General features: G+C 40.3%; 1 protein-coding gene across 1 annotated transcript in view; it reads right to left on the bottom strand.

Moving 5' to 3' along the window:
• gnai1 (guanine nucleotide binding protein (G protein), alpha inhibiting activity polypeptide 1) overlaps positions 1-12,949 on the bottom strand; it is a 40,395-nt gene extending 27,446 nt beyond the window's left edge. Inside the window, exon 1 of the mRNA XM_059987249.1 lies at positions 12,507-12,949. Within this exon, the coding sequence (XP_059843232.1) occupies positions 12,507-12,624 (118 nt within the window). The 5' untranslated portion in view covers positions 12,625-12,949. The remainder of the gene's footprint in view (positions 1-12,506) is intronic.
• Positions 12,950-13,757: the final 808 nt, after the last annotated feature.

The following is a 13,757-nucleotide window of genomic DNA, read 5'->3' as shown; positions in this document are numbered from 1 at the left end:
TCAGGCCAGGCAATGACCATTTCCAAAAAGAGAGGCTCTAACCATTGTTCCTCAACATTCAGTGGCATCACCATCACTGAATCCCTTACTATCAACATTCTGGGGGTTACCATTGACAGGAAACTGAACTTTCCAACTATATAAACACCGTGGCTACCAGAGCAGTTCAAAGACTAGGAATCCTGTGGCATGCAACTCACTTCCTGACTCCCCAAAGCCTGTCCACCATCTACAAGGCTCAGGTCAAGAGTATAATGGACTACTCGCCACTCACCTGGATGAGTACAGCTCCATCAGCACTCAAGAAGCTCTATACCATCAGTACAAGGCAGCCAACTTGACTGGTACCCCATCCACAAGCATCCAATTCCTTCACCATCAACAAACAGTTGCAGCAGCGTGTACCATCTACAAGATGCAGTATAACAACACACCAAAGTTCCAAAGGCAGCACCTTCCAGACCCACTACCACTACTATCTAGAAGGACAAGAACAACAGATACCTGGGAACACCACCACTTGGAAATCCCCCTCCAAGTAACTCACCATCCTGACTTGGAAACATATGAAGTTCCTTCATTGTCACTGGATCAAAATTATGGAATTCTCTCCCTAACAACACGATAGGCATTCCTACACCTCAGGGACTGCAGCAGTTCAAGAAGGCTGCTCATCACCACCTTCTCAAGGGCAACTAAGGATGGGAAATAAATGCTGGCTTAGCTGGCAATGCCCACATCCCATAAGTGAATAAATTAAATTAAAAACAGTTACTACTCCTCAACCATCAGGCTCTTAAACAAAAGGGGATAACTACAATCATTTAAGGACTCTTATCTTGTTATTTCATGTTTGTTATTTATTGCTATTTATTTATTATCTGTATTTGCACAGTTTACAGCTCCTGATATTTACAGATCCTGTTTAGTTTACAGATCCTGTTTAGTTACTGTTCTACGAATTTGTGAATTATGTCTGCAGATAAAGAATCACGGGATTGTATTTGGTGACATGCATGTACTGTGATAATAAATTTTACTTTGAACTTTTACTGTCCTCACTTTGAAAACGTTGTCCTTGATGACATACTTATTTGCTCATAGCTATGTCTGATGAGCAGACCAGTGACAGGGTGCTCACCCAGAATGACAACTGGGTGAGGTACTTCTGAAGTGAGTTGGGCTCTCTTAATATACCCTCCAACTCACTGGAGCGCCTCAGAGTCAAGAAAGAGACAGGGTTCTTTAAGGTAACTTTAGATTTGGAGAGGCTTCTGCTTTGTGATACACTGCACTTCCTTTGCATACGCCTACCTTTGAACAACAAGGATTTAACCTTTGCTGATTCAGTTACTCTACACAGAGGATGCTTACAAATGTGCCAATCACTGCAAAGGCTGTCCTTGGTTACTCCTACCATCTTCTCATTCAGAAATGTACTACTCTCAAATGGTCTGAAATGACTTCGACATGCATTTTCCAGGACATTAATGTGCTGACAGCGAGCTGATGAGCATCCATTATGAGGCATCCCCACTGTGACCCAACCCAGATCTAGTCGATGAGCATCATGCCGACCATTGCTCACATAACTTACGTGCAAGGGTAGTGTCTCTGTCAAACAACAGGAAAATGCCAGTAGAAGAGTAATGTGGGGGATTTTGTGCTGCTTGTTGTTGGGAATATGGTTGCAGTCAGCGAGATTTGGCAGGGGTGAACAGACCTACCCTCCCACTAACACTGCAACAAATCGACCAGTTCTGCCTCCTGGAACTTCAGATGTTCCGGAACATCAGAGCGTCCGGGGAAATAGCTACATCTGATGGATGCTCAGCTAGCTCCCTGCTGGCTCTGCTGCAGGTGTACTGGACCCAGTAGCCCAAGATGCTGGCCCTCAATTTACAGTTGTATCTGGGTCTAATTCTTCTGAAATATAGGTAAGCTTTTGGCTCAGTTTCCTGGAGACCACTGGTGTTTGTTGCACCGTGTATCCATTCATGTTCCGCAATATATTGTTACTGCTTCTTCCAGCTCTCATTGCTATCCTCCCCAGATTCTTCGTCACGGTTCTGATGAATATCTTGTTCACATTCAGACTGACTGGCTCAGGGCTTCTCTGGCCAGACTCAGCATGTTACTCAAACTATTGTCCATTGGTGATCTACCATCACAGCCTGATGCAGTCATGAGGGCTGTGCAGTTAGTTCCGTGGTAGCTTTTTATCAAAAGGTGAGCCACTCTTGCATTTGGTGCACTGTTTAGCTCATTGAGGTGAACACCCATGCGTTTCCAAACTGGGTGACTCTGGGCACTTTTCAATTTGCTCCTTAAATGAGGGTTCTTCATTCTTTGGGTTTGAATGAGGATGCAAGTTCAAGAGGAGGTCTGGGAAACGACTTGGTGTGAAGCACAACAGGAAGCTGGTTTTTATCTTGGTCCACTGTTTTGATTTTATCCTCTGTTGTGCAACCATGTCATATTAGAGGGCTTGCACCAATGGTCAGTCACCTTCGCAGAGACAACCACCGCTGTCTAAGTCAACTGCTGCTTCGTGTACCTTTGCCTCTAAGGCAGCCTCAGCTTCATGCTCCGAGTGCACTCAGTACAGCTTTTACATGAGCTTTTTCCACTAGCAGTTTAGCCTTGTACTTAGCATACACTGCTCTCATTCTTGCTGCGGGCTTGTGTGGTGCTAAGCATGCTTTTGCTTGAGCGTTACGAAGATGCAATCAATGCGTCACATTCTGACCTGACTTCCACACTTCAGCGATCGACGCTGCGGGTGTCAGAAGCTGACGCTGTAGCGTACAGCACTCAGACATGCCTCCAGTTCACAGCAATGCTTTTGAAGACCATTTATCTTTTCACTCGACTATCACTGCATTGCTCCCTGTTACTATTGATGGTGAGGATGTGAACGTGGTGAGGACCTACAAATACCTGGGAATGCACCTGCATGACATTCTTGAGTGGAGCACCAACACAGAGGTGTACAAGAAGGTCCAGAATTGCCTATACTTCTCGAAGAGACTGAGGTCCTTTGGTATATGCAAGCCTCTCCTTCACATGTTCTATTGGTCTGTTGTTGCCAGTACAACCTTCTATGTGGTGATGTGCTGGGGCAATGGCATCAACACAGGTGATGCCAACAGGCTCAAAACAATGATTAGAAAGGCTGGCTCTGTTATAATAGTCAAACTGGAAGCACTAGAAGCAATAGTAGAACAAAGGACCCTACAGAAAATCCTGGCAATTCTGGACAATGTTTCTCACCCTCTGTACGCCACCCTGGCTGAACAGAGGAGCACTGTTAGTATAGACCAAGACAACTGCACTGCTCCAAAGAACGTTATATGAGGTCATTCTTACCCTTGGCCTTTAGGCTCTATAACAAGTCAACCTATAGCAGGAAAGTAATGATCCCCTCCTGTTTGACTGTTTGAGGCAACTTACTTATTTTTACTCTTTCTTACTTCTCTTCTAATATTTGTATATTTGATATCTGTGCACTTGCAATGCTACTATGACTCTATAATTTCCTTTGGGATTAATAAAGTATCTATCTATTCTCACAGTATGTTCTGTACAAAGCTAGGAAAGAGTTAAACACCTTCTCAAAAATCATCCAAGCCACCAGCTTTCTTAAGGGTTTTAAAAATGTTTAAGGATATTGCTGTTTCAAGGTCAAGTAAAGAGTGGATGGAGATGAACATTTTTTTTAAAACCATGAGTGCTTCAAGTCGAAATCCAAATTAGCCCACAAAGAAAGTAATGTGAACAGGAAGTAACGTGTGTACAAAATGAACTGCATTCAAAACGAACAGCACCTCCACAGGAAGAACAATCATCTGGTACATTTTTCCTCCTCCACCAACTCAAGAGTGGCTCAGAAATCGGAGGTGGTCAGGAAGGCCAATGCTGCACTTAAACAGAGTTAATTTGAACAGAGGTAACTGATTTGACTTTGATAAGACTTGCATCATTTCCTTGCAACAGAGTATCAATTTCATTAAACTTTGCAAATAATTTTGACAAATAAGCAATGGCTTGCCTAATATTCTTGATGACTTAATGAAGCTTTCAAGTCGTTAAAGAATTTTACCAGTTTAAAAAAAAACAAACAAGTGTCACAGGCAATTTCCTTTTGAGAGACATCTGACTTACGTGTGCAACAGGAAGTGTTTAAACTGTTCATCATTCTCAATACAACACTCACAAAATAGTTGAGAATTGAGAGCATGGGATGATTTTTTTTTAAACCACTGTGATTACGGTATTTAATCATTTGTGCAGCCAATCATGTAGATTTTTCTGCTGCAAGATGTTGTCTATGAGACATTCATTGTACTGTTAAATAAAGAGTACGCCCTTAGAGCCATGCTACCCCCAGCAACTCCACAACCCCAATTAAACCTAACCAAATTATGGGACAATTTACAATGATCAATCAACCTACCCAGTACATCTCTGAACTGTAGCAGAAAACTGGAGCACCTGGGGAAAACTCACGCATTCCACAAGGAAGACATACTGAGATTCCTGACAGAACGGTGCCGATATTGATCCCCTACAACAGCGGCAATCCAGTCTACCAAAAATGGCAACAATAAAGTTGAGACTAAGAATTGTGAGTCCTGAAATCTTTGCAACTTACTACTTAGTACTTTAGATGGTTTATTTGTACTTTCTATTCTATGATAATAAATTAGGCTCAAGTTACTTTGTTGTGCTTGTACGCTTATCACATTTCCTGAACAATCGAAGTCCTCTGAATCTCATCAACTCAGCCCATTACAGGATACTCCACACTCTGCTGTCTACACTTCTTTGCTTGCTTGGTCTGCCTCTGCCATTTTCATTATGAATTAATGATCACAGTCAATCTCCTATTGCTGAAGCCCAACCTGAAGCACTGCATCAATAAAGGGGAAAGGTATGGCATCATCATAGCTCAGGCAAAGCTTGACTCTCTGCCTGGAGGTATACAAAGTGGGGCAGTGATATCTTGGTTGGGCCGTGGGCTAGAGAAATGCAGTCAAGACTACTTAAAAGGACAGTTTCTTGTCTTTACCCACTGAACACCGCACCCCAATTCAAAAGAGCTGTGTCACCGCATGAGAGGAATACGAGAATCATACTAACACTAGTAACTAGTCCTACTAATTACTATTACTAGTGTTTATTGTTCCCCGCTGTAGCATGCAATACATCAGTGAAAGTCAATAATACATGGGCTGGGCCCAGATATAACATCATTTCTTCAGTCCAAATTTCCCATGATATGCCAAATCCAGAAGTGTTACATTGCTTTTCAACAACTATAATATGCTTCAAGCAAAGCTGAAGAACAATGGGTTAGCAAGAGGTGAGGTGATTACCTGATCATTATAATTAATTTTGAGGCACTGAGGATCAAATGCTTATAATAAATAATTCATTTTTTAAATTAAGCCTGTAAAACCTTAGCTGACCTCTTGTCCTACTGCCCCCAGTATCATCTTCATCACCCTCTTAGAAACTCTCGAAATGATATCACTCTTCAGGAACCACTGGTCTCAGGAATAAATATTAGCCAAGACATTAAGCATGGTGTCTTGAGATTTTGTTTAATGATTTTAGATTTTTTAAACATTTTTTAAAATAATGTATTGGGATTGTTATATCACTACTAAATTCATCATTTAGTCCACGCCCTTGACTTAGAAGTTGCTCAGTGAGCCACTTCAAACCACAGTTTCTTAATATTGTGCCTTTGGGGAAAAATTCCCAGGAATCACATCAGAATCAGGTTTAATGTCACTAGAATATGTCACAAATTTGTTTAATTTGATAGTGTCACAAAGTACATTATCATACATAATAAACTAAACTACAGTAAGTATATACAAAAAAGAAAATTATCATGCAAAAAAAGGAAAAAAAATACTAAGGTAGTGTTCATGAGTTTATTGTCTATTCAGAAATCTGGTGGGAGGGGAAGAAGGTGCTCCTGAAACAGTATGTCATCAGACTCCTGTACCTCCCTGCTCGGTGGTAGCAATGTGAAGATGGCATGTTCTGGGTGTTGGTGGACCTTAATGATGGTGCACCTTCCTGAGGCATCACCTTTTGAAAACGAACTCAATGCTGGGGAAACTACTTCCCATGATGGACCTGAACGAGTTTACAACGCTCTGCAGCCTTTTTCCGATCTTGTGCAGTGGAGATGATTCAAACTTGCGAAGCATTCATCACAGTAGATGTGAGTGCTACAAGGCGATCACCCTGCTCTTCTTGGGCACTGGTATTATTGTCACCCTTTTAAAGCAGGTGAGAACCTCCAATGCAGGGCTTTAGTCCCTGCAAAGGAATTATAATATATTTTCCAAGCCAGAGACATACAAGTTAGAGGTGGACCTGCTTCAATAGGTTTCAACAGGTTCAATTCAATATCAGAGAAACATAGTGTTGAGGAAACAGGTATGTCGCAGAAGGACTTAGACTGATTAGGAAGTGGGAAAGGAAGTGGCAAATAAAATACAAAGTTGGAAAATGCATGGCCATGCATTTTGGTAGTAGAAATAAACATGCAGACTATTTTCTAAACAGGAAGAAAATCTAAAAGTATGAGAGTCAAAGGGACTTGGGAGTCCTTGTGCAGAACACACTAAGGGTTAACTTGTAGGTTGAGGAAAGTAAATGCATTCATTTCAAGAGGTCTAGAATACAAGAGCAGGGTGTGATGCAAGGCACTTGTGAGGCCTCACCTTGAGTTTTGTGAACAGTTTTGGGCTCCTCACCTAAGAAAAGATGTGCTGGCATTGGAGAGGATTCAGAGAAGGTTCACAAGGATGATTCTGGGAATGGACATTAGGTCTGCCATCACTGGAATTTAGAAGGATGAGGGGGGATCTCAATGAAACCTTTCGAATGTTGAAAGGCCTAACCAGAGTAAATGTGGAAAGGATGCTTCCATGGTAGAGGAGTCCAGGGCAAGAGGGCACAGCGTCAGGATAGTGGAGTGCCCATTTAAAACAGAGATGCAGAAAAATTTCCTTAGCCAGAGGGTGGTGAATTTGTGGAATTTGTTACCACAGGCAGTTGTGGAGGCCAGGTCATTGGGTGTATTTAAGGCAAAGCTTGACAGGTTCTTGATTGGACACAACATCAAAGGTTACAGGGAGAAGGCAGGGGAGTGGCGCAGCGGAGGGGAAAAAAAATGATCAGCCATGATTTAATGGTGGAACAGGGTCAATGGGCCAAATGGCCTAATTCTGCTCCTATGTCTTATGGTCTAATGTTATTTTTTTCTATTCATCTTCTTGATGATAAATAGTTTGGATATCAAGAGACCATTGCTTGAAGGGCATTTTCAACAAGTTCTCAGTATCGCCTGATTATACTGTATTAACTCAAACGGCCAAAGTGTGAATTGAATCTACACCTAGAGTCAATGGTAAGGAAATTACTAACCTAGACAAATGTTACCAATAATAAACAGTTCTGTGGCAATGTAAATATAGCAAGTTACAGGAGGTTGGAAATGCTAAACGATGAACTTCAAGTACTCAGCAGATAGTCATTTCATTACTCTATCAGAAACCAAGTTTAACTCACCGTATGTAACACATACTATCTCACTTGGCAAATATTCCACTAGACTCATTTTGTTTTGAGTTATGTTTCTGAAGTAGAGACTCCATGATGTCAGAGTTAACAAATTACATGGCATGTTTTGAGATGAAAAGTCACAATATTCACAACAAAATATGGCACATAATTTCAATTTTACTGCAAATTATGGTTTGATATATGTCAAGAGATATCAGCAACACAAACAAATAGATTTTGCAGATGCTGGAAATCTTCCTGAAGAACTCAGCAAGTCAGTCAGCATTTATGTAGGGAAATAAATTGTCAACATTTCTGGCTGAGATGCTTGATCAAGTCTGGGAAGGGCCTCATCCCGAAAAGTTAACTTGCTGAGATCCTCCAGCAAACTTATTTGTACAAGATGTCAGCTGGTGAAGTACCAGCTTTTAATCTGATAAAACATCAAACTATACCTAGGCAACCATTTTATTCCATGATTTGGTGGGTGCAATCTGCCACTGCAGTACTCACAGAAATCTAGCAGAGCAAATTTTCACTGAATTTCCCTGCACTTACTGCAATTAACTCATTCACTGAACTAATACCTTTCTGAACTATTTTAAAAGAGAAAAAGCTAGAAGAAAGGAGGGCAAATGGAGAATGATTTTGGAAATTCAATTGCATTCATTTCAATATTCTTAATTATTTACTTTCCCAATGTTCAAATTTTTGGTGTAAAAATTGATTTTTAATGGTTTTCCATGCATTGCCCTTAATAGACTCCGTCAGCTGCTAGGTTGTTTAGACGTTCAGTGGGTGTGCTTCACTAGCCAACTAACATGAAAGCATTCTAGCATGCACAGCTCACCATTTTGGATCCTGACCTCACCAGCAGGTTGAGGGACAGATACATTGGAAGGACGAGGCCATGAAAGATAACTTCAACAGCCTGCTGTGATCAACAAGCTCCAGCCTACTACTCTACAGCAAAAAAAAACCTATGGAATTTGGCACCTCCCTAAAAAAAATCCAAGATGTGCCACTTACAAGGGATCAAGTAGTACCGTTCAGAAATTACCAAAGTAAAACATTACATATGACCCCTTTCATTTAAGCTCACTCCATACTTGCTGCAGACACAAGATCCATGTTATAGAAAGTTCCAAGCTCAACACTGGCCTTCAAGCACTGGATATGCACTGAAGCATCAAAACAATAGCCACATTGAAACTTCCTGGGCACCATGCCAAATGCCAGATAGCTTGTAAACCTAGCAAAAATTTCCAGTAATACCAAAGATGCACCACTTCAGAATTTATAATCAGTATTTTAAAGCGTACTCTTACAGCTTTCATTCTTCAGTTTCAAACTGACAAATGAAAATGTTTGTAGGCTTGCATGACTAAACATCAATTTTTCTATGTTAACAGTAGCAAGCAATTAAGAATGAAACCAAAAGATATTTCAACCTGCAACTTTTTTTTTACAAATTCACTCATCAATGATTGTTACAGGGGTTAGAAAATAATGCAGGTTATGATGTAAAACTTTGTGATTAAGGAATACAAATAAAGGTATCACAGAACGAGAAATGAAAGTCATTCTCCCTGAAAATGAAATGGTTCAGGTGAAATCAACTGAAGTTACAAAGAATTATGAATAACTTAGGCCATGAAGATAAACTATCACCACTGCTATGCAAGCTAGTGGCTTTAAGTTTATGTGTTTTAAATATGTTCACATGAGGTAGATATCACAGATAATGGTGACATATTATCCATCGCCAATTGGATCTATGCTAGAAGAGAAAACCTTATAAACCAAAAGGCAAACAGAATGAGGCAATTTGGGTACCTCGTTCAATTTTCAGCACAACGGTTAAATGGTTTTGTTCCATTCAAAACAAAAATCAAATTAAATATGCTCACAATTTACTTTTAAGTATGACTCCTAGCCAAAGATTGCAACTGTTATGATCTCATTTTATTTCTTTTGCCCAATATGATTAACATAATTATGGAAACATTTTGTTTTATGTGCTGTGTGTGGCATATGCACCATGGTCTGGAGGAACATTGTTTGGTTGTATCTACGTACAGTTAAATGGCAATAAGCTTGAATGATCGCTGAAACGTCTAATGGAGTTTCAAACAATAGCAGAGTAAACCAAGAAATGTTTCTATATAGTTTGGTTCAATTCCAAGTTTCTAATGCACAAATGTTATTTAGATTTTCTGTTGCATTCAAAGTTGCTACAGTAAATTTTACATAGATTTTACACGTCAATCACTTTAATGCAATATCTTCTGGAAATTTACCTATATCAACACAACTAAATTGATATTTTAGTTTACATTCCTAACCTCCGGGACAACGATTTTTAAAAAAATTCTTGTACAATATTTTATGAAACATGACTCTTAAAGGAACAGTGCTGTTTTCATTTGGGGAGACTAAAAATAAAGCTAACAACATCTCACTTCCCAGTAATACCTCAGAATTCGACTGCAAGATGATAATACACACATGCACACACAAATAAAATCCAATATTATAGTACATGTAAACTGCTAAACAGCACCTGGTTATAGACTTGATGATTTTAAATTTTGAATATTCATGCAAAACATTTAAAAAGGACTAAATGGTAGTGGTAAACATTTGAGGTGATAAGTTTCTAGTCTTTGATATATTACACAATATTTCTTCAAAAAAAAACTGAATAGGAATGCAAAGCCAGAAACCCAATTTGCCAGATTACAAATAAACACTGAGATGTAAAATTAATAGCACTAATGCACCACAGGTTGAAAAAAGTTGCAGAACTGTTAACTTGCACAGAATACAAGATTGAATAATGCTACAAGCATACTCAATAATGCAATTACTTCATATCCGCTTTTATGGAAAGAACTGCAACACACTGCATGGTACTTCAGCTAACAACTCCCTGCTACTTAATGGTGTGGCAAATTTTATGGACAAGTTCAAGTTTAATTACCATTTAACCATACACATACATACATCTAAACAACAACATTCCAATTCAGTGCTTTCTAAAAAATATAGGTAGTGGTAATACATAATGCATAATTCAATGCTCCTTAAACCCAGTGTAGGCAAGTAGCCTTCTGAAATCTCCAAATCTTACACAATTTAAATCAATAAAACCCAAAAAAAACCTGAGTACATACCACATGATAGTGAAAATACTGAGCAACAAATACCGAGGAATCAATTTGAATTTGTGCATTCAGTTTGATTCCATAACATTTATCCCTCAGTATCATAGAATGCTGTTCTAGTCCAATATTATTAATTAACTAATCCAGCTAGCTGCCTCAACAATTGTCCACTGGACAGAGGAAATAGTCCAATTTATAACTCTTGCAGATATGAATTCCAGTTACCAGACTGAAAAGTATTTGTCTATGAATATTTTTGGCAATTGTGGTCAGGAGTTTCAACAACAAGGTTACCTCAAGGCTGATTTAGTAACACCTGCTTCCATTTAAATAGCCTCTAAAATGATTTTTAAAAATGGTCCAAGGTACTTTAAAAAAAACTGACAAAGCTGTCCAGTGATGTCAGACCAGCTGAAAGAACAGCCTGGCAACATAAAATCTGACGGTCATAAAAACACAAACCAAACACAGTTATAAAGGAGGCATTTTGTAGGTGCACAGAATTAGCAGAGTGCAAATGTTTAAGAAGGCAGGGCTAGAAGTTTTGCAAAGTGAACAATAGTGATTTGGAAGTAAGGATGAGACATTAATATTAAAATATTACTTAACTTGGATAAAGCACAGGGGTTATTTTAATTTCAAAGCCAATAATTTATAAAACTATCTCCAGCATCAATTTACAATGATTGCATGACAGTGCCAAAAGAAAATAATGAGAATCATTTTTAACCTCCTTTTCACCCCTATCTTTAAAGAATCTCCAGTAAACTGAAGTAGTAATCATAAAAATCAACTGGCAATTTTGCATTATTGGTTAAAATTATAAAACTAGAAAGCATACTTAAAATTCCCATCAATTTACATGTTTTGCAAGGATGGTATTCTTCGAATAATTACACATTAAATTGAATTTTCAAAAATAGAGTGAAGAGAAACATTTCTTTATTGCATTGTGCATGTTCTAGAACAATTACTTTGAGGCAAGAAGACGTGTTCACGAAATGAAATGATTAGTAGCTGCATTGATTTAGTCTCCTAAGATTCTTCATGCGAAGATTTTCAAAAAGGATCTTTTCTAAACCTAGGACTAAATTAAACTTTTTAAAAATCAAGGACTAAATTAGCATATCCACCGACTTTCATTGAAAGCAAAACAAACTGTTAGGATGTCTTTAAAGTCTCAGTGTACTTTCTAACTAAAAGATCAAAATCAAACCACGAGATTGTACCAATTTAATCAAAACACTCCCAGAGCTTTAACGAAAGTGGACAGGTAACATTCATTGTTTGTACAATCTGTTTTTTGTATCAATCTGTCAAGACAACAAACCTGTAGCGCTGTAAGGGAGGAGGACTAGCGGTTGGAAAAAAATCTGCTAAATTAACCATCCAAAATAGCCTCAATTAGTAATCGCCTCCGGATTGTTTTAGCCAACATTATCAAAAACACTAAGAAAATATTAAGAAGCACTAAGGTTCAACTGGAGTTGATATCAAAGACAAATTTTTAACATCGGAAAATCTGTCGGTATTAATGGGGGAGGGGAGAAAGGAGAAAATTTTAAACTAAAGCTTTAAAATGCCAAAAAAAAATCATTTAGGACGCACAGACTCGCAGGATACAAGGCAAATACAAACTTGAAAAGGATACTACCCCAGGAATCAAAGTGGAAGGACTGAAGGAAGATCGATTCAGTAGATGGTCAAAGAGCCATTTTACCCCCACTCCATTCCAACTCCCACACTCACCCAAAAGCAGCAGTTTGACTTCCCTCGCCGCTTTCTCCCCATCTTCTCGCAGGTTTCTGTCGATCATCTTGGACCTCTCCACCGCATCTTTGTCCTCGGTGCTGAGCGTACACCCCATTCTCCTGGCTTCAGTCGCCCCCCTCGCTCTGTCTCCGAGCCGCAGTCGCTCCTTCACACCGCCCTGCCACCGAGCCCAACACGCTTCCGCTCCCCCCAGACAACTAACAGTCACTCTCAAGAGGCCAAGCCGAACCCGACTGAAGACGCCGGCTCCCGGCCGTAGTTTGAAAGGTGGACGCCGCCGACTCTAGTTGGTTAATTTATTTTCCTTCGAGCGCGATCCCATTCACACCTCCAGCGCGATCGCCAGCCGCTCGGCAACTCCCGGCGCATGCGCCGTACCTGCCGGGGCATCCACACCTCGGCTAATCTGGGACCCGGATGCCTCCTTACCCAGTCTCAAAGCCTACGCCTGCGCCTGCGCCGACAGGACGGAAGCGGGTGGTAACCCATGGCAACGTCACGAAAGGCCGTCTTCTGACCCAGGACGATGTATCCCCCACCCACCCAACTTCTACATTGGGCATCTTCCTCCGAAGTTAAGTTACGCGTAGAGTGGCGCAATAAGGTCGATCTGGTCTCAAACTGCGCACGATGGTTCAGCCAATATCAAGTCACTGATGTGTCACATACTTACAGAAACTTTGTAGCTTCCCTTTTAATTTAACGATATTTACGGGTTTACCGAGGAGCTGGGTTTCAAGTTTGCCTCGGCCGCATTCTGCAGTAACTGTGAAGTTGTGGATTCACTTCTGGAGCCTATTCGAACTCTCACTTTTCCTTGATAACTTTTGCATGCTGTGCTGCGATTAACTGGTTTGTGCAGACCCCTCCAGCCCCTCCCCACCAGTACCGTGGTAGAGCTGCCTTACACCTCAGGTAACCTCAGCCAACACGTCGAACCGTGAAGTGGCTGGACTACAGCAGCAGAAGACTCAGTGGCCACTAGACTGATTGTATGAACATAAAGTGACGCTGGGTGATGTGTATGTAGTGGTATTGAGGGGGGAGGTTAACGGGTGGAGGTGTTGATCAGCCTGACGGCTTGTGGGAAGTAACTGTTTTTGAGTATAGTGGTCCTGGCGTGGATGCTGCATAGCCTCTTCCCTGATAGGAGTGACCCTAACAGTTCATAAGATGAGGGTGGGTCGTATCCTTCATTTTCCCTCAGTAGCCACTTTATTAGGTGTC

This window comes from Hypanus sabinus, chromosome 13, assembly GCF_030144855.1.
Source record: "Hypanus sabinus isolate sHypSab1 chromosome 13, sHypSab1.hap1, whole genome shotgun sequence".
In the NCBI taxonomy this organism is placed as follows: Eukaryota; Metazoa; Chordata; class Chondrichthyes; order Myliobatiformes; family Dasyatidae; genus Hypanus; species Hypanus sabinus.
The sequence above is the reverse complement of the archived record's forward strand: the minus strand, read 5'-3'. Positions and strand labels throughout refer to the sequence as shown.